Source organism: Fundulus heteroclitus, chromosome 16 (genome assembly GCF_011125445.2).
Source record: "Fundulus heteroclitus isolate FHET01 chromosome 16, MU-UCD_Fhet_4.1, whole genome shotgun sequence".
Lineage (NCBI taxonomy): Eukaryota > Metazoa > Chordata > Actinopteri > Cyprinodontiformes > Fundulidae > Fundulus > Fundulus heteroclitus.
Window position 1 is genome coordinate 1,918,053 of NC_046376.1, and position 20,840 is coordinate 1,938,892.

General features: G+C 42.7%; 2 protein-coding genes across 2 annotated transcripts; both read right to left on the reverse strand.

Moving 5' to 3' along the window:
* Positions 1-1,290: 1,290 nt before the first annotated feature.
* psmd3 (proteasome 26S subunit, non-ATPase 3) lies at positions 1,291-14,115 on the reverse strand. Its single transcript, XM_012852922.3, has 12 exons — positions 13,815-14,115; positions 10,373-10,563; positions 10,156-10,296; positions 8,697-8,833; positions 8,036-8,226; positions 7,859-7,962; positions 5,057-5,171; positions 4,672-4,791; positions 4,257-4,360; positions 2,211-2,366; positions 2,030-2,080; positions 1,291-1,538 (listed from the first exon to the last, which is right to left on the reverse strand). The coding sequence occupies exons 1-12, from the start codon at positions 13,993-13,995 to the stop codon at positions 1,461-1,463; spliced, it is 1,569 nt and encodes a 522-aa protein (XP_012708376.2). The 5' UTR covers positions 13,996-14,115; the 3' UTR covers positions 1,291-1,460.
* A 2,715-nt stretch (positions 14,116-16,830) lies between these two features.
* On the reverse strand, positions 16,831-18,972 carry LOC105917952 (leucine-rich repeat-containing protein 3-like). The gene is made up of 6 exons (XM_036148621.1): positions 18,739-18,972; positions 18,391-18,621; positions 18,188-18,313; positions 17,933-18,097; positions 17,696-17,774; positions 16,831-17,624 (listed from the first exon to the last, which is right to left on the reverse strand). Exons 2-6 carry the CDS (start codon positions 18,562-18,564, stop codon positions 17,404-17,406), a joined length of 765 nt encoding a protein of 254 aa, XP_036004514.1. The 5' UTR covers positions 18,565-18,621; positions 18,739-18,972; the 3' UTR covers positions 16,831-17,403.
* Between the last annotated feature and the right edge of the window lie 1,868 nt (positions 18,973-20,840).

Here is a 20,840-nt window from a genome sequence, read left to right on the forward strand (position 1 = left end):
ATTTCAAGTGTTTTGTCTCTGATAATTGTTTTCTTCCCTTGTATTGCTGCAATGAACTGGGTGAGGCGGCCCGTGGTGAATGAGACAGGAAGAACTAGAGGCCGCCTCGTCGCCAGCGCTAGCTGTTATTAGCTTCCTAGCCCAGTAACAGCGTTCTGTCACCGTCTGGTTCCTTCAAGCTGCAACGCTCTGCTGCGTGGAACTGAAACAACACACAAACGTGTTCAGTCTTTGTTATAAGTTAATGTTTCAGTTAATTTTAATTGGTACAGTAGTATAGGTCTCACTAGCCTAGAGCGCCCTCTTGTGGCTATAGACGGTAATGTTTACTCCTTGGTTCGTGCTGGTCGATATCACTGAGCTATATAATACACTGGAGTGCTGATTTTGCCTAAAAACTGAAGTCACTGGCCGCCATCTTGCTACTCCCTACTCTCACAGAATCCCACAGGATTTGGTTGCAACAACAAGCAGTTTTCTGTCTGAGTGAAAACGTTTCACAGGTAATTCTACAGTCAGTGGATGTACTAACACTATCAACTACTAGGAAATTAGGTGCTGAAATATTTTACATGTTATTCATATTAAATATATATATAAATATGTATATATAAGTACGTGTATATGTATATATGTATATATATGTATACACATATGTAAATATATGTTTTTGTATATTATTTATATATTTATAAATGTTAAACATATATATTTAAATGAATAAAATGCAAAATATTTCAGCACATGACTTTCTCAGTACTTGATAGTTTTAGAACATAACATAAAAGTATATGGCATTTGACATTTTAAAAGTTTTAAGCCCCCCTGAAGATGAGAAAATCCTCGTTATTCGATGCTGTAGCGCACATATTCCCTAGTTACTGGGGGGAAATAGGGAGTACCAATATGGCGGCTGGTGGCTTCAAAGCGACTCGTTCTAACAGCGGCGATTAGCACTCCAGTGTATTATATAGCTCAGTGGTCGATATGAATTACCATTTAAAATTGATATATTTAAGCATTTTTCTCTCTTAAACATCTTGTTTTGTGTTAAACGGGTTTCTGTTCGTTACTTCATGACTGGCGTTTTATTTTAAAACATACGTGTGGTTTTCGTCATACATGGACACGGTGTGCTGGTTTAACGTGATAACCTGCAGCAGCGTTGCTCATCTTTGACCAGAAATTCTGGCTAATTGTGACATTTTGGTTTCATTTTGCTTCTGCAGCGCCACCTGGTGGTTAAATCGTACCCGGCTTCTGAGCATGCTCAGTGAAAACACCAGTGGAGTAAACAAAAACAGGATTTATTCGTTTCACAAACAAGAAACCGCAGCAGAGTTTAAAGCTGCAGGACAAGAAACGGGAGAAACAGAGAGGGAACAAGGGGCATTGTGGGTAACAACGGATCTGTTAACACACTACTACTTCCTGTTTCAACAGGAAGTCAGGGGAGAGGCTCATGGGAAGCTGTCGTCGTCGTCTTCAGCCATCTCTTTGGCGAACTCCAGATCCTGCTGCTCCCGTTCCCGACGCTCCTAAACGCACCACAAAGAGAAACAAAGACGGATTGTTCTCTACGGAGTCGACTTCTTCCAAACATCAAAACATCTGCGTGTCAACGGAGGTTAATTACTGACATCTGAATCCCAACTGGCAAATACTCGCTCTATTCAGCCTAAGTCTTAATTTGTTCCGACATGTTTTGCTTTTTATATTTTTAGCACTTTCTTTCTCCATCTGCCATTTCTCTCCCTTTCTCCTCCGCTCCAAGTCGCTCGCCACGCTCCCTCGTTTCAGACGGCAGCTACCAAAGTTATGACGTGAACAAACGTTAATGTTTTATTCTACTGAGAAGTGGAATCAAACAACCGTTTATTTATATCTGCTGAGCTAAACAGATCAGACCAGGCCTGATTCTCTCCTTACTACAGATCCGCTCATCTCATTTCGATTAGTTAAACTCTGTCTGCTGTCCCTCAAACATCTGCCTGAGGTTGGAGATAAGATCTGAAACTGTGAGTGTTACCTCTGCTGATTCCAGGTCCTTGTTGTACGCTTTAGGAGGAAACCTCATGGCCTGCAGGGGGAGACAGAGAGTCAGACCATCAGGCTGCAGCTAACCCGTCCCACCAGTTAACATGAGCTGCTTAATGTTGACCCTGAAGCAGTTTTTAATCCTCAGGAGCATCTGAACACTGATCTGTTACCTTAACAGACATGTTGTGGAGGTCCAGGCAGAAGGAAATCCTCTGGTGGAACGCCAGCTGAGGCTCTCTGGTTCCATAGATGTCCATGGTCTCCTTTGATTGGACGAAGCCCTTCTCGTGGTTGATGCTAGCCTCGATCACGCCGTCACGGATCGCCTGAACAACGTCACGGCCACGTTATATTATCATCACAATCTGATAATATAAACTGTACGATTTATTTATACAAAGTAGTAATTGAATGTAAAGGAAATTAAGAATTTAACATAAATGTGTACGTATAACAGTATAAAGGCCTTAACAGTGGTTTACTATAACTAATTCATTTTCTACCTTCAACATCCCTGATCTGCATCTGATTCAGAATCACATTCTGGTCGAGTTTTTATTTAGATTAGATCAAATTCTTACTCTAACGAAAGTAAAAATCTCCAATCTGTTTCCTCGGTAGTGACGCTACAGGATAGGACCATTTTAAGCCTTTGAAGAAGGCCGCATATATTTAAACTTATTGATCATTTATTACTGTGCTAATTTGATTTTATAGATGCTTCAAATTAAAAAGCCTGCAGATGCATCATTCAAAAGATGACATTAAGACAAAAGCATATATTTCTTTTTTTTACAACAATGAACACTTAGGGAACATTCTGTGTTTTCTCTCTGATTTATTTATTTTTATACGTTTTTGAACGTCCAACTTAGTGCATTAAACTTTCCTAACAGCAGATAACAGACCTCTTCCTCTGTCCACATGTCTAAATACAATATTTTCCATATAACTGCTGAGTTTTCTCAATCCCACAGAATTCATACAGAAAACTAAATTCTGTACTTTCCATCAACAGTTTATAAAATTTGTTTTTGAAGTTTAATAAAACTTAAATTTTAGCCCTGTGACTGTAGACATGTCCAGGATGGACTGCGTGTCCCCGCCTCTCGTCCATTGACTGCTGGAGAGTCACTCCTCTTTAAATATGAACATTTTTAATTAGAAAAATCTTATTAAAGTTTAGCGTAAAGTTAAATATTGTTAAAGGTGATCTCGGCTGCTGTAACGTGTCTGTCTGGCATGTCTTTTATGGGTTGGAGTAAAAATGAGTCCATAGATCCTCAGGAGGCTTTTTCACATATTTCTGGTGCGACTCGCTTCTATAATGTCGCTTCACATCGCTCCACTCTGTGTAAAAATAAGAAATAACTTCATAAAAGCTCTCTGAGAATCGCCTTTCTCTGGCCTCACCCAGTTAGAACCCGTTCTCTAGTCCATGTTGTAGCTGCAGTTTATTTGTTTTTTCTTTTTGACGTAGTTTCCTTAATAATCTGTATGCATCAGAATCCTCGTCGTTTTATTTAACGAGTGTCCAGGTGAGCAGCGGCTTATTGACTGACAGCCGCTCTGCCTTCTTTGGTTCAGAACAGCGATAAACCTCAGAATGGCAGATGTCTGCTTTGCAAAGGCCCGCCCTACTCTCTCTCTGATTGGCTAATGCTCCGGTTCCACCAGGTTTCATTGGTTGAGAGCAGCTTCAGTTTAAAACCTTGAATGAAAAGTCTAGAAGGAACTTTTTGCGCTCAATTTCCAAATGACGGAAATCCGTTAACCTCTGCTGTAAATGCTCTATAACTATCGCTTTGTTCTTTATGCACCCATACAGGCGTATAATCGTTCATTTAACGGCTCTGAATGTGACACAAAGCTTTGTTGTGCTTTTGTTGTGTTGGTTGAAAATTGGAGGCTGGGAGCCGTAATTTTAAACCGCGGAGCAGGAAACATTTTCTGGAAATATTTAAAACTTTCAACGAAGGCAGAATTTCTTTAATTTATTTGATAACAACTTTGGGAATATGATAAAAAGTAGCTCCACCTGTAACATTTTAATCTGTTTCTGACGTTTATAAGCGGTTGTACTGAGCGATGCGTCTTCCTGCAGGTTTGCTCCTTCCAGCATAAACATCGCCTGATCTCCATCCTCCATCTGATTTCCATCCAACCAGTATTTGGACCCCGCCCACTGACCTCAGAGCCGTTTACATGCCGCTCACCTTGGCAACGATGAACTCGGCGTCCTCAGGACTGTCGAGCTGCAGCTTCTGAGCGATGTCGGCCAGAGAGATCCGAGAGTAGGACAGGCTGATCATCCGCACGCCTAAACACAGGGAGGATAAAACGCACAGGCTGTGATTGGCTGAGAGCTGCTGTGACTGGCTGAGAGCTGCTGTGATTGGCTGAGAGCTGCTGTGACTGGCTGAGAGCTGCTGTGATTGGCTGAGAGCTGCTGTGACTGGCTGAGAGCTGCTGTGATTGGCTGAGAGCTGCTGTGACTGGCTGAGAGCTGCTGTGACTGGCTGAGAGCTGCTGTGATTGGCTGAGAGCTGCTGTGATTGGCTGAGAGCTGCTGTGATTGGCTGAGAGCTGCTGTGACTGGCTGAGAGCTGCTGAGGCCAGCGCCTGGCTCACCTGTCTTGATGACGTTGTGTCGCAGGCGGATGATGAGCGTGTACGTCCCGTCGGTCTGAAACTTTTCTCCAAACTGCTCCAAGACCTGGTTAAACTTGGCTAGGTTCCCGGTCCTCACAGCTGTGGAAACACACACACACATATAATATATATTGATATAACACGTCTAATTAAAGTAAGAATGTCTCTCTGAGCTCATTTGCTTTTATTTTGAAAGGTCGTGTCTGTATATCTGTTTGGTTTGGGAGTAACGAGCTCAGACATCTCCTTATTCTGTCTCACGCTGATTAATCGGTGTAACGCGGGAATCCCCCCCCCCTCTGACCCGGGTGTGAGGCTGTGGTTCTGATGGGGAACTGAAACCAGCGTTCATGTGAACACTGACCTTGGGTGAGCAGGAAGTACGGCATCAGGGAGCGTTTGAGCGACGGCTGTCTGAACTGCAGCCTGTCGGGAATCTCTCCCAGCAGCAGCTCCACCACAATCAGCAGCTTGTGGACCTGCAGACACACAGAGAGCGGCCCGTCAGAACCAGGAACCAGGAACCGAGCGGAACCAGAGGACATCAGGCAAGACTTTTTATTATAAACGCTGAACTGATTTAACCTTTAAATGTGACCCAACAGCTGGTCAAACCAGGGAACACTGCTTTATTTTTCCAATAAGGAAAAGGTGGAAAATGAACTATTAAATGGAGCAGATGAAGGAATTTTAACATTGCTGATAGGAGTTAAAGAACCGGGATTGTTAACCCGTTTAGTTATGCAATGATTCCTACGTGAAAGAAAAGCCGTTAATCATAAACGCTACGATGCTCTGAGCAGAGGAACTGGGTTGGGCTGAACAGTATGGCAAAACATATCGGTATTTTATCACAGTTGAAAACGGCGTTTAAAGAAAACTAATGTGCAGCAGAATTTGGCCCAAAACATTAGATAATTTTTTATAATTTGTGCCGCTTCCAAAATTACATTTAAAAAATTGCTGAAGCTCAGACTGTTGAACCGAACTCAAACACAGATAAAGCGTAACAGCGTTCAGGTGTTCATCTTATGAAGCTGAAGGACAACAAACAGCAAACAGAACCTGAATGATCATCATATTTCTACTTCGGTGGTTCTAATCCTTAAATGGAGGTTCTAGCTCCATCTACGGGTCGCCTGTGGAGCTGCAGGCTGTGATTTGGTTTAAAGGTGCATAGCCACGTTATTTGACTTTTTAAAATTTATACGTCAGCAGCTCCCTCTGGTTGCATACACAGTTTTTATGAAAGATTATCACATCCTGCTGGTGTATTAGTTCTTATTTTGGTGTTTTACGCTTTGTTTTTGCTCAGTTTGTTAGTAAATAAAGCCTTTTGTGTTTATTTGTAACAACAGAGAAAGTACGTACTGAGCATGTGCAGCTAGAGATAAAACAAGGAAGCAGCTAACGGCTATTAGCATCTCCAAGCGAAACAATGAAGAAAGCTTCAAGATCCAATGCAAAAAAATACAAAAAATACAAAAAAGTATGATTCCAAGAGGGAAAGCCTGGAGAGTCTAAATGTCTCTGGGAATCCAGTCTGAACGTTGATGTTCACTGAAGCTAAAGCTGCCGAGGCTCAGATGTGACGCAGAGTTGACTGACGTGAGTAAATGTTCTGATATCAGCTCTAAAAGTTGCTGTAAATCGGTTTATTTAATTAATAACGGTCTTCTACACGCTGAGCTGCTGCTTTACTGTGAGGCATTGCAGACGGTCAGGCTCGGTCCGGTGTTATTTAATTTTGATTTATTAATTAAGCAAACCAGCATTATGACAGTTCTGCAGTACTGCCGCTAGATAAGCAACCAACTCTGCATGAAACTTATTTTATTTTCTGATGTTGTATTCTCATATTAAATGCTGTGTTTATATTAGATGCGGGTGGAAAAAAAAAATGATGAATAATATTTTTATTTTCTGAATACGACTATTCGCAAGGATCAGATCCTTGATTACACTGTAAACATAGGTTCTGTATGCGCCTGGTCCACGTTCGTAATAAAACACAGTAGCTCACTAAAGATAAGTAATTATAATAACAGTAAACAGCTGCATGAGTGAATCAAAGTTCCCTCCTTCCATAAAGGACATCAACACTGATAATTCCTGTTATCTAGTCTACTGTTCCACCAAGCTGAGAAGCTACGCTTAAATAATATATTTGTCTAAACCAAGGCTGATTGGTTTTGCTCTAATTAAGAAAGTCAAGTTTGTCATTTTGTTGTTTTTTCCCTTTTTTTAGGATTAAAAAAAGTTTCTTTTGTGATTAATCATATTTTGTGCTCATTACCAGTAATAACCCAGTGTTTAAAAAAATCTTGCTGCGGTATAGAGATTGCCATTATTCTTAGTATCAGTATCAAGTTTAAAATTTTAGTATCATGACACCCCGTCAGTAAGAGTCAATCAGGAGGACAAAAGCCCAAAGTTTCAGTCCAAAGGAAGGATGAAAAGTCTTTACCTCTGATGTAAACGTGACAGATGCTGCATCCCCACTTCTTTGTCTGCCAGCACTTGTATTTTACCATCAAAGTGAGGACTTTGATGGTAAAATGAGGACCTCACTTATTCCAGGGTGTAGTAGTGAGGTTTAGGACTAATGAGTTAATTAGATTTAGGTTTAGGGTCACCGTATTTCTCAGACCATAAGGAGCATTAAATGTTCCTCCCAAGTGTGTAATATCTCTCCTCCACGTCCACAGCTCTCTAACGTCTCTATCATGAGGACAGAGTAACTGGACTACACTGCACTGTTTCTAACATAAGGCGAAAATAAACTTTTATATTAAATTAACTTACTAGGTTTATTGTTTCTAGCGCCTTCTCCAGGCTGCCTTACATTAATGCACTTCTAGTTTAGACATTACAGTCAGGCAGTCTGGTAGACAGCTCAGGGCTCCTCAGGTAGTGACACAGTGTACCGTAATACTCCTAATATCCATTCAGCGGAGCGGCTTTGTTGCTAACTAAAGTCATACTTACACATTTTAACAGATTTATGAGTGGATTGTACCATAAAATCAGCTGGTGATCATAGATAAGGAGCATCATCGATTATTAAGAAGATTTAAGGATTTTAAGTGATCCTTTAGGGTCTGGCTTTAGGGTCAGGCCCACAGGAAGTGCTGAGCAGGTGTTTAAAGGCAGGCGGTGTACGTACGGTCTGCTTGAAGCCCACTGCAGTGTGCTGTGGAGCTTTCCTCAGGGCGTTGGTCAGAGTCCTGCGAGCCTCTGTGTACTCCAGCTGGATGGCCTTGATGCGACCTGCAGAGGTCACATGACACACAGGTGAGCCCTCTGCAGCCACCCCCCCCCCCCTCGTGTTAGTGCTCCCCACCTGTGTAGTAGAGGTATCTGGCCCACTCGTTGTTGTTGGCCAGCTCGGGGAACACGGACTTGGACACCAGCTTCTCGGCCTGGTCGTACAGGTTGAAGTGCAGGTAGTTCCTCAGCAGCAGGTTGAGCAGCACGGCCTGACCGTCGGCGTCGTGCCGCAGCGTCGCCGTGCGCAGCCGGGTGTGCAGGAAGCTGAGGGTGAGACAGATCCTCTGATTTAATTAGAAATCAAACCTTTCCTGCACTTTAGTTCCTCCGTTTTAAGCATTTTCAGAACATTTAGTGAATTTGAGTCCAAGGTGCTTCAGTCCTGAATCTGCTTGAGTCGCAGCACCAAACAGGCCGGACTTTTCTGAAAACGCTTCGACGCGTTTCCAGGAGTCTTTGTTAAGTCAGAAAACATTTTTCCAATAATAATCCTACTTATTAGACCTGAAAAGGATCAAATCAGGGAGGATGCGAGTCCCCCAGTTCAAATGCCAGACTTCCACTCTGAGATGGGTTTGATGCAGACGACATTTCATTGTTTCATTAAATGTATTAAAGCGTCTTAAAGTGAAATAATGTAGCAGAAATGCCTCTAAAGCAGCAGGATAGCAGCAGTGGAGGAGCCGCTGGTAAACAGGACGTATGAGAAGCAGAAACATGTGGTGCGTGTTCACCTGCGGATGGTGTCCAGCTGCTTCAGGAACTCGTACACTCGGGCGTGATAATAATAACATTTGGCCACCACCAGGTCCAGAGCTCTGCGGTTCTTGGAGCTCACCTTCTGCATCAGCTCGTCTGAGACTTTCTGCGCCTGAAACCAGAGAAGAAGAAGCAGCGTTACATTCAGCGACGACTCTTCCTGCCACAGAGTCCACCAGGATCAGCTCGGCCTGATCCAAACCCAGAACTAACATCCCCATCCTTCCTGACGGTGTAACACAGGGGGGCCACGGTGCGGCCCGGGGGCCATTAGCGGCCCCTGGACTGGGTTTGTGTGGCCCCCCAGCTGCATTTTTCTGTTTTGCTCCAACAGCACCGGTTTTTATTAGGGAAAAATATTACAGACAAGTTAAAATCTTCCTTCAATTGAAAATATTAAAGATAACAAAATATTTATCTTTTAATCATTCCACTTTTTGCATTCTCTTTAATTTCATAGCAAATGGGACCACAACTATCCAAAGACTTAAATGCAGACTTTTGTGCACAAACTCTGCTTTTATTTATTAAGACTGACAAAACACAACAGCTGTTTTCAAAGAAAGAAGCCGAATCCTGTTCTTATTGGTGAAAATAGACAAAAATAATTATTAAATAAAAAGTCAACCGATTCCAAGAGATTTTAAAAAAGGGATGACCAAATTTTAATTTGGCAAATGTGCAAAACTATTTTTAAGTTTTGGATCTGTTTGCATATTCTATTTCCAACAGAAAATCTGACAAATTTAATTAAAATATTTCAAGCACATATTTTGGGGAGCAGGTAAAAACTACGGAAAAATAGTGTGACTTATAGTCTGAGACAGACAGACAGACAGATAGTTTGTACACCACTGATCTAATATCACATCTTTAATCCTCCCAACCAATCACAATGCAGACCCAGGAACCAAGCTCCGCCCCCTTCAAAGAGTTCAGAGAGCACGTGTTTTTTTCTTTTTTTTAAAAGGAAATAAAAGGTTAAGTTTGAATTCAGTGTTTGTGTCTTTATCTAAAAAACGGTTGCTAAGCAACAGCATAGAATGGTCAGGGCTGCACTTAAAATAAATGTTTTGAATTAATTGATAATTATCGATATCGATCAATATGATTTCTATTTTATCGATATGGTTTTTTTCTATGTCGTCCAGCATCATTCATCACCGTCTGTGGATCAATAAAACATTTAAGCTGCTGGACGAACTATTGCTGCTCTGACATGATTTCAGCGGCTCACAAACTGACGCTTATACACGGAGACATAAAAAGAAAAAAGTCCAGGAAGGTTACAGCTACAGAGAATTAGAAAAAATCACGGTCTAAGAACATTAGAACATCACATCTGATCTGGATGAGAGCAGCACAGATACTTTAGCAGATGAACTGTTAGTAACCCGTGAATCATTTATGGATCAGTAGGAGCCGGTTCTTCACCTCAGTGTATCTCTTGGTGTTGGTCAGGTGGATCACCAGCAGCAGCTGCAGGTACGTCTCCACCTCCGGGAGCAGAGGAGCCGCCGCCGCTTTCCCCGTCCTCGGGCGGAACTGGATGTCTCCTTCCGCCGTCTCCATGGGCTGAGACACAGAGACAGAGGACGGCTCAGACAAGAACCCGAGTCATCGGCATGTGAAAGCCAGAGCTGCTGCTCACCTCCTCCAGGAAGCCCAGCAGGAACTCTCTGGTGGAGGCGTTGCTGGTGAAGAAGCCCGTGAGAGCTTTGTGGAGAACGTTGGTGTTGAGGCGGCGGCTGGTGGACGGCAGCGCTCGCAGGGCGCGCAGCACGAAGCGAGGTTCCTTCCCTGATACGGCCTTCTCAATCTGCTTCACGTGTTCCTTGATGTCTGAGGAGGAGACGGAGGAGATCAGAACCTCCCTGAACATGGACCCGGTTCTGAAGTCCTCACTAAGACTAAGAACATAGAGAACATGGACCCGGTTCTGAAGTCCTCACTAAGACTAAGAACGTAGAGAACATGGACCCGGTTCTGAAGTCCTCACTAAGACTAAGAACGTAGAGAACATGGACCCGGTTCTGAAGTCCACACTATGACTAAGAACGTAGAGAACATGGACCCGGTTCTGAAGTCCTCACTAAGACTAAGAACGTAGAGAACATGGACCCGGTTCTGAAGTCCTCACTAAGACTAAGAACGTAGAGAACGTGGACCCGGTTCTGAAGTCCTCACTAAGACTAAGAACGTAGAGAACGTGGACCCGGTTCTGAAGTCCTCACTAAGAACGTAGAGAACATGGACCCGGTTCTGAAGTCCTCACTAAGACTAAGAACGTAGAGAACATGGACCCGGTTCTGAAGTCCTCACTAAGACTAAGAACGTAGAGAACATGGACCCGGTTCTGAAGTCCTCACTAAGACTAAGAACATAGAGAACATGGACCCGGTTCTGAAGTCCTCACTAAGAACGTAGAGAACATGGACCCGGTTCTGAAGTCCTCACTAAGACTAAGAACGTAGAGAACATGGACCCGGTTCTGAAGTCCTCACTAAGACTAAGAACGTAGAGAACATGGACCCGGTTCTGAAGTCCTTCCACTAAGACTAAGAACGTAGAGAACATGGACCCGGTTCTGAAGTCCTCACTAAGACTAAGAACGTAGAGAACATGGACCCGGTTCTCAAGTCCTCACTAAGACTAAGAACGTAGAGAACATGGACCCGGTTCTGAAGTCCTCACTAAGACTAAGAACGTAGAGAACATGGACCCGGTTCTGAAGTCCCCACTAAGACTAAGAACGTAGAGAACATGGACCCGGTTCTGAAGTCCTCACTAAGACTAAGAACGTAGAGAACGTGGACCCGGTTCTGAAGTCCTCACTAAGACTAAGAACGTAGAGAACATGGACCCGGTTCTGAAGTCCACACTATGACTAAGAATGTAGAGAACATGGACCCGGTTCTGAAGTCCTCACTAAGACTAAGAACGTAGAGAACATGGACCCGGTTCTGAAGTCCTCACTAAGACTAAGAACGTAGAGAACATGGACCCGGTTCTGAAGTCCTTCCACTAAGACTAAGAACGTAGAGAACATGGACCCGGTTCTGAAGTCCTCACTAAGACTAAGAACGTAGAGAACATGGACCCGGTTCTGAAGTCCTCACTAAGACTAAGAACGTAGAGAACATGGACCCGGTTCTGAAGTCCTTCCACTAAGACTAAGAACGTAGAGAACATGGACCCGGTTCTGAAGTCCTCACTAAGACTAAGAACGTAGAGAACATGGACCCGGTTCTGAAGTCCTCACTAAGACTAAGAACATAGAGAACATGGACCCGGTTCTGAAGTCCTCACTAAGACTAAGAACGTAGAGAACATGGACCCGGTTCTGAAGTCCTCACTAAGACTAAGAACGTAGAGAACATGGACCCGATTCTGAAGTCCTCACTAAGACTAAGAACGTAGAGAACATGGACCCGGTTCTGAAGTCCTCACTAAGACTAAGAACGTAGAGAACATGGACCCGGTTCTGAAGTCCTCACTAAGACTAAGAACGTAGAGAACATGGACCCGGTTCTGAAGTCCTCACTAAGACTAAGAACGTAGAGAACATGGACCCGGTTCTGAAGTCCTCACTAAGACTAAGAACGTAGAGAACATGGACCCGGTTCTGAAGTCCTCACTAAGACTAAGAACGTAGAGAACATGGACCCGGTTCTGAAGTCCTCACTAAGACTAAGAACGTAGAGAACATGGACCCGGTTCTGAAGTCCTCACTAAGAACGTAGAGAACATGGACCCGGTTCTGAAGTCCTTCCACTAAGACTAAGAACGTAGAGAACATGGACCCGGTTCTGAAGTCCTCACTAAGAACGTAGAGAACATGGAACCGTGGAACCTTTAAATTAAAGTTAAAAACCTTTTTGTTTAGGATTGCCTTTAACTGTTCTTATTAAACTGTTTTACTGAAACATCATTAGTTTAAGTTTGTAGTCCAACAGTTTTTAATGTTTCCCTTTAGTTTCTATTTTCCCATGTTCTATTCTGTTTCTACATTTTATTTCTACTTGTTTTGATTCTGTTTTTATTTTCCTGTATTTTAATCACGTAAAGCCCTTTTTGTTGTCTTTGGACTGAAATGTGTGACATAAATAAATCTGCCTTGCCTAAAAGAGGCCCTGGCGCCTAACTCCGCTGTCCTGCGTCTCGTCTGAAGACTACAAACCATGATGAAGATGCAGCTGCTTCTGCTCAGACCGACGGAGGCTCAGCAGAACATCTTATTGCTCTATTCTGACCTTCAGTCCATGAAAATGTCCTAAAACACAGAATTCATCTGCTGAGGAGACGGAGGTCCACAGCAGCTCAGGTCCTGTTGAGGTTCTGCAGTCTGCATGTTTTCTCAGATCTTTGCAGCAGGAAGATTTCATCACTGATGGGACTAAAAAATTAATTTCCCCCTGAATCATCCAGCCTGCCTTTCAGTCTGGATACGGTGGGACCTGAAGATGGGCTCAGACCGGTCTGTGCTGGGCTCACTCAGCCCAACAGAACCCTGACGGTTCTGAAGGAGCTAAAAAGTCATGAAAACAGGAAAAAAACCCTCAGGCTGGGTTTACCGGCAGGATCTTTAAAGGGTTATAAAAATAGGACTTTTACTACATAAGTTTGAAAGTAGACAACATTTTATGAGTTGATTTAAAAAAAAAAACTTTACAGGGAATCAAAGAAAAGGAACTAAAACCTTTAATCTTTCTTAAACAGTCAGAAATGACTGCAGATTAAAAGGAACAACATTTAAAATGAAGGAGCTTAAACTGCCCTGAGGCTAAAACTGCAGCTTTCTGCTGTCTCACTGTTGACAGGTTCGGTTCCGAAACTGACAGGTTCGCTTTAGGCCTGGGCTTGGTTCTGGGCCTGTTTTGATCCGTTTCATGCCAGATAAACAGGACAAAACAGCGTTTGGACTTTTTTTACGCCTCTTTTTTCTGTTTTACGGCACCTAGCAGCTGTTGGTTTCATGCTAGCAGGCTAATGCTAACAGGTTGTTTTTTCAGGATTTAAGAGTCCAGAACCACGCGGGCTTTGGTTCCGGACTGGTCCCCCTGATTCTACCCGAACTTTAGCCCCGGATTTACCCTCCAGGGTCAGGCTGTCCAGCTCCTTGGGCTGCTTAGCCGCGTTAGCAGCCTCCTCCTCCGGCATCTCCACGTCCTGCGGTTCCGGGGCGCTCTTCGCCTCCTTCTGCTCCTTGGACTCCTTGTTGGACTTGTCCCGGCCGCCCGCCCTCTCTCTCCGCTTGGAGGATGTCTCCTTCATGGTGTGTTTGGGCCGAACTGTGCGGTTCTGGGGGTTCGGTTCTGGGAGCAGCTGAGGCCGATCCTCGCAATGACTGGACAGTATTCACTCTGCAGACAGGAGCAGCCGACGGTGGAGGGAACAGAGCAGGCAGAAGCAGTCGATCGTCGACGACTCAATCCTGCTCCGCAAACTGAACCAGAAAACAACACCCAGGTGTCTCAGACTGACTAGTTGATATGTGGAGGTCACTGAGACGCTGGTTAAGCAGGGATTTAACTATATATTGCCGAGTTGTTCTGTTAAAATCTGAAGGTTTTTCCAAAATAATCTATCCATGGCAATCCCTCTATATTTCATCTAATATTGTGGAAAAAACTAACTCTATTATTCTAAAGTTTCATTGGGGGAAAAAAATATAAAGCAAATGCCCATTCAGTAAAAACTGGCATTAAAGCTTTAAGCATTGAATCCATTTTTGGGTCTTTATTAAAGGCATATCTATCGATGCCAGATTCTATCTGGTTATATAATTCTTGATCTTTATTCAGACAATTAGGAGGACTTAAATTTTTATGTGATTTTGATACGAACAAGATTCACATCAAACTTCCATAAACAGATTGTTTCTTGGGAAAGATTTTTACGCATAATTTCTCTCCACATGCTTCTGTTTTGCAGAACAACTGTGTGATCGTCTGGAACAAGAAGTGATGTGGGATTGGTACAATAAAGGGATAGTTTATGTAAAAGTTTTATTAGATGTTAATGGAGAAGTTTTAAAACACTAAATTAGGATATAATAAAATATGTAAACCTACCTACCTTTACTTCACCTAATTAAGAATAATATTTAATGTTAAAAATCAATACATTTATGTACCTTACTACAATGGAATATAAGTAATTATGGTAAAAATTTAATAACAAATTTATCAATCTCTAACATCTATTTTATTCAATAGTAATTAAAAAAGGATAGCACCACATTTGGCAAAAGTAATCCTTAATAAAATTTACTTTGAATTTATAAAATGGCCAAATTTTCCTATGGTCAATTCCAAATATTAACCCAAATATATCCTGTTGCTGAATTATTAAAGAAAATGTTCTAATTCAGATGCATCTGAATTCTGTAAATCAGAAGAGAAAACAATTGATCACCAGTTTCTCTCAAACCTTTAACCCCCCCCCCCCTCCCAAAAAAAAGATTCTAGTCTGATTTACACGACTTATATCACTTAAAACTGACAAAATTCCAAATGATAAACGTTTCCTCTATTTCATAAAGACAGTAAAGTTGTGAACATTTCAGGTTTAGTTAATATGGTCCTATGGGTAAATATGAGAATTTATTTTACACGATAAACCTTCAAATTATTTCTTTATCATAGAGATCAGCACTCTGGCCAACAGTAAATGATAATTAATTTTAAGTGCAGCTCTGGTCATTTTATGCTGCTGCTTAGCGACCTACTTTAAGATAAAGACACAAATACTGAATTCAAACTCAACCCTTTATTCAACCAACTTTTTACCAAAAACTACAAGTTTTAAAAAAGAAAAAAGAACGAGTGCTCTCTGAACTCTGTGAAGAGGGCGGATCTTGGTTCCTGGGTCTGCGTTGTGATTGGTTGGAAGGTTGTAATGATGTCATATTAACCTACATGAGTAGAAGGAAGAAAATCTGTTATTCTATTGAACTTTTTATTGACCCTTTTTTACTATCATCGATATACGTCCATCGGTCGTTATATATTCATATTTAATCATCGTCCAGCCCCATAAGTAAGAAGTAAAACGTGCATCTTAAGACCCATTTAAAAATTATAAAAGAGTAATTGTCACTTTAAAGTCCAGCTTAAGAGGTTTGGGCCAAACAGTAAAAGTTATTCTGTCTTCTGAAGAAACGAGTTGAAGACGGAGCTTTTAGGTGCCTCTGTTCTGGTTTCTGTTTCTCATGTTTGCCTGTTTAGTAATTGCCACGACACAAACCCACTGCTGTAGGATGTAGGATTGAACTGAAGCGGACGCCTAAATAATTTAAAGGCCGACTTCAGTTCATGGCTGGTAACAGAAGTCAGATGAAGTCTAAAGACAGGAAGAACCCAACCCACACTGTTTTCACATGGGATTTATTATTTTAGCACAGAAACAAGGAGAACAGATACACACTGAGTCAGGAGGCCTGAGGCTGGATGCGGTTATCATGGAAAAGGTTCTGCATGAGCACTGAAAGGATGAGGTGTGCAAGACTGTCAGCGTCATTAAGCATCCAACCAATCTGATTCTGTGGGAGTTTAAAAAAAAAAAAAAACATGAAAGTTTCAAAACATCCAAACATCATATAAATTCAAAAGGATCTCAACGAATCCTTCACATCACGTGTGTCAAACTCAAGGCCCACGGGCCAAATCTGGCCCGTCAAGGCAATTTATCTGGCCCCCAAGAGCCAAAAAAGGCATATCATGTCATAAAGTAGAGGCATATATCCTTTTAAATTCTATAAAGTGGCCAAAACTGAGCCTCGTGTAGTGAATGTTGATTTTTTAACTGTGTAGTAACAGCATTCTGCCACTAGATGTCAGTCTTCCCGCATTAAAACAACACAGAAACGTCCAAAGAGAAGAAGTGATGCAGAATGATGAGTTTAAAGTGTAACTCACCCTATTATCAACTTTTTTTATTGCAGATAAACTAAAAGTATAAACTGGGCCTAAGGTGCTACTTTTATGCTACTGTGCATTTTTTTTATATTCCTATGTGGCCAGAATTCAAATTATGAAATCAAAAGTATCATCTACACAGGTGCAACCGGCCCTTTTAATGACATTATGATGCCAAAGTGGTCCCGTATAGAAATGAGTTTGACTCCGCTGCTTCACACGGTTCTTCTGCAGACGCCTAAATGGGTTTGAAGTCTTTGGTAAGATCCACACTTTGGCTGTGAAGTGGATCTGCAGGTTGGGGGTCATTCGGAAACATTGGATCATTTTTGGACGTTCTGTGGTTGGTTCATCCTTAAACATGTTTTGGGGGTTCTTCGGTCCATTTATGGGACCCCGGAGCTCATAAGGGAAGTTTAAATGTTTAAGAGAACACCTAGAAATAAACCTTGAGACTGAGGACCAGAGGAAGCTTCTGACTCCCTGAACTATTCGCAGGAGTCATGGATACATTTTACTGAAGAAGTCGCTCCATGAGATGTTAGAAGGTTATATAGTAGTTTAATGAGGTTTTAGAGGTCTTTCCACGGTTCTGTGGGACTAAGTAGGGATCCATGGAGCAAGAACTGTAATTATTGCAGTTGATAACAGGGTTCTATTAGAGGCTTAAATCAGAACCTTATGAGTGAATTGGATCAGGATTAAAGATACTTTGTAGTGAAGGTTTCTACGGGTCACAGTTGAATGATCCTAAGGGAGTTCCTCATCGCGGTCTGAAAGGGTCCCGGCTCTCCAGGAACCTCAGGTACTCCAGGTGTCGTCGGGCGAACACCTCGTTGTGGCGAATGTAGTAGATCAGGTAGAAGATGAGCATGATGAACCAGAGGAACATGGTGGTCAGGGTCAGGAAGTCCGTGGTTCTCCTCACCGACCGACACAGATCCCAGTCCTGCATCAGCGAGACCAGCGGCAGTCCAACAGCACCTGGATCACACACAGAACCAGAATCATTCTCTGAGGTTCTAAGCACGAGGAACCGCGTGGAGTCCACCTACCGAGGTTTGGAAGGTCCGAAGAGAAACAGACGACTTTCTCCAGAGAGGACTTTTCCACGTCCAGCTGAGGCACGGAGATCTGAACACAGACAGGAAACATCAGCCCCACCCCGGTACCTGTCTGGTACCACCTGTCTGGTGCCACCTGTCTGGTGCCACCTGTCTGGTACCACCTGTCTGGTACCACCTGTCTGGTACCACCTGTCTGGTACCGGCGGCGCCCTCACTCAGACTCACCTGCATGCTGCAGTTACAGTGCCACGGGTTCTGGCTCAGGTTGGCCTGGACCTGGAGTCCACCGAGAACCGCTGGGTCCAACGTTGTCAGGCGATTGGATGAGAGGTCCAAGTACCGGAGAGACGGCGCCAGGCCGGAGAAACATCCGGGTTCCAGAGAGGAGAGCTGGGACAGGAAACAGGGAGTGAGTGAAAGTGGCTGTTAGTGTGTGTCTGCAGCGGGGGGTGCTGGGGGGGGGGGGGGGGGGGGGGGGACCTGGTTGTGGGACAAGTCGAGCTCATCCAGCAGGAACAGGTCTGAGAAGCAGAAGGCCGGCAGAGAACTGATCCGGTTATTGTTCAGGAAGAGCCGGGTGGTGTGATTGGACAGGCCAGCAGGTATCTGCAGAGACAAACACACCTGAGCAGGTAACCATCAACCTGAGAGCCGGTTAAAGCGACAGGAGCCAGCGGACGGACCTGAGTCAGCCGGAGTCCGCTGCAGCGAACCGTCAGACCGCCGTCCGCCTCCTCCGTCTGCTGGCAGGCGTTAATGGAGGACACCCGGTTTCCCCGGCGCCACAGCGCCGCCGCTCGGGGCGACGATGGAGGGAATAGAAGGAGAAGGAGGACGAGCGTCAGGCTGCGCGACATGACGAGGAGGAAATGAGGCGGTGCTCCGACTTCCCGTCAGACGTTCCTCCGCATGTCCTGCAGACGACAACAGATTTAAACGCTCCTCCTCAGACCGGCCCGTCCTGGTCTCAGATCACAGGGAGACTGACGCCGGTTCTGATCCAGAACGTCCCAGTATTCAGCACCACCCACCTTTCCCAGTCCCTGCTGATGGAAAACAGCCCCCAGCATGATGCTGCCTCCACCATGCTTCACTGTGGGGACGGGGTTCTGGTGCTGATGGGGTGTGTTGGGTTTGGAGCAGATAAGGTTTTCCCCTAGTAGTTAAATTTTAGTCTCTTCTGACCAGAGCGCCTTCCTCCATATATTTGGGGAGCTGCCCACGTGCTTTTTGGCAAACGCTAACCATGGCTTCTTATTTCTAACACTTTTCGCTTTTTTCTGCCCACTCTCCCACGGCTGGTTCTGGTCCTCTGGAGCCTCTCAGAAAAGGTGTGTTCACGCTGGCAGGTCATGTGACCCTTCAGTTTCACACAGGTGGACTTCACTTCATTAATTACGGGAATTTTGGAGGTAATTGGAGACAGAATCACATAGCAATTTCAAGTTTTAGATTTATTTGTATTGTTTTTCATATATATCTTTTCTTTCGTTTCCCTTCTCCAATTTAGACTATTTTTTTGCAGATTCATCACATAAAATACAATAAAAAGCCTTTGAATTAAAAGTTGGAATGTAAAAAAAAAAGTGAGATAAATACTTTTAGGTAACATTCAAATAGGAGAAGCAGGTTTTCATGAAGAGGAAACTGATCCAGAAATCATCAAAGTTTTTTATTTTTTTACTGGTTACATTTTCCCCTGTTTAAAATAAAGTCACAGTAGGAAGTAAAGGAGGAAATTAAACAGAGGGAATAGGAGGATGAAATGACGGGACAGAAGGATAAAAATGAAAAGATCAAGATAAGGAACGGATTAACGATGAGATGAAGGAGAAAATCTGCTTAATCCACCGGTATTAAAGATTAAAGATTTATTGCTTCAGATTCAGGCGGAAAGAAAAGAATAACCTGGTATTTACATAATGTTGAGTTCTTGATTTAAAGCTATCATCTGTTTCTTTATGGTTTTACTATTTACTGCCTGATTTTATACACAAAACACTTATTTTCCTTCCTCTCATCACTTGATTTAATTTGTGCTGATTAAAACCAGCAGTAAAACAGCTCATGGAGTATGACAAAGCCTTCAGCTGATTGGACATCATTCAAGCATTTAGAAACAGACACAGAACTGAAGCAGCATCTCCAGCGCCTTCATTTACAGCTACGAAGATAAAGAACCATAAAATATATACATAAGTGCAAATAAAGAAAGAAAGGAGGAGGTTGTGCGTACTCACCGCCGTCTAACCAGAGGACAGAGCTCTGACTGAAAGAACAGAGACAGACGGAGCTTTGACGTAGGGCCACATGAATAAATACATAATTAAATAAATAAAGTTATTCTGGCACAGTGATTTTCCTAGAATAAAAAGAAAAGCCTTACCAACATATTTACAGATGTGGGTAGTAACTAGTTACATTTACTCAGTTACATTTACTTAAGTAACTTTTTTGACAAAATGTACTTTTAGGAGTACTTTTACTGCTCTGTACTTTTTACTTTTTACTTGAGTCATATTATGACTCAAGTATCGTTACTCTTACTAGAGTAAAATCTCTGGCTACTCTTCCTGCTGTGAGTAACTTCATGACCATGTTAACCAAAGATGCACCAGAGAGACAAAAACCTAGATTTTGATAAAGTGAGACTTATTATTTGCACACAAGTTTTGTTATTTTAATGTTATTTTCTATCTTCTGAGATTATTCAGCCATCTGGAAGTCAGATGAACGTACAGGAAACAGTAATTAACTGTATGCATTGCTTCTAAAAAAGATTCAGAAAAGTGTTTCTTCTGTCTCCATTACTATTTTGTAATTATGTCATTCTTTTTATATGTTTTAATTTTTGTCTTTAATATACAAGGATTTGCACATAACCTTCTGTGTTTGTCTTTCCAATTACGTAATTCTTAAATATTAAATCATCAGCTGTTATTAGTTACTCAGTACTTCAATTGACTTCCTGCAAAATACTGTTTTACTCTTACGTGAGTAAAAATATGTTGAACTAGTGCTACTCTTACTTGAGTACAATTTTTGGCTACTCTTCATATTTAGATATAAAATAATAAAATGTGGAAAATCCAACGAGGCTGCAGCGCTCATGAACAATGTCGCCCTCTGGTGG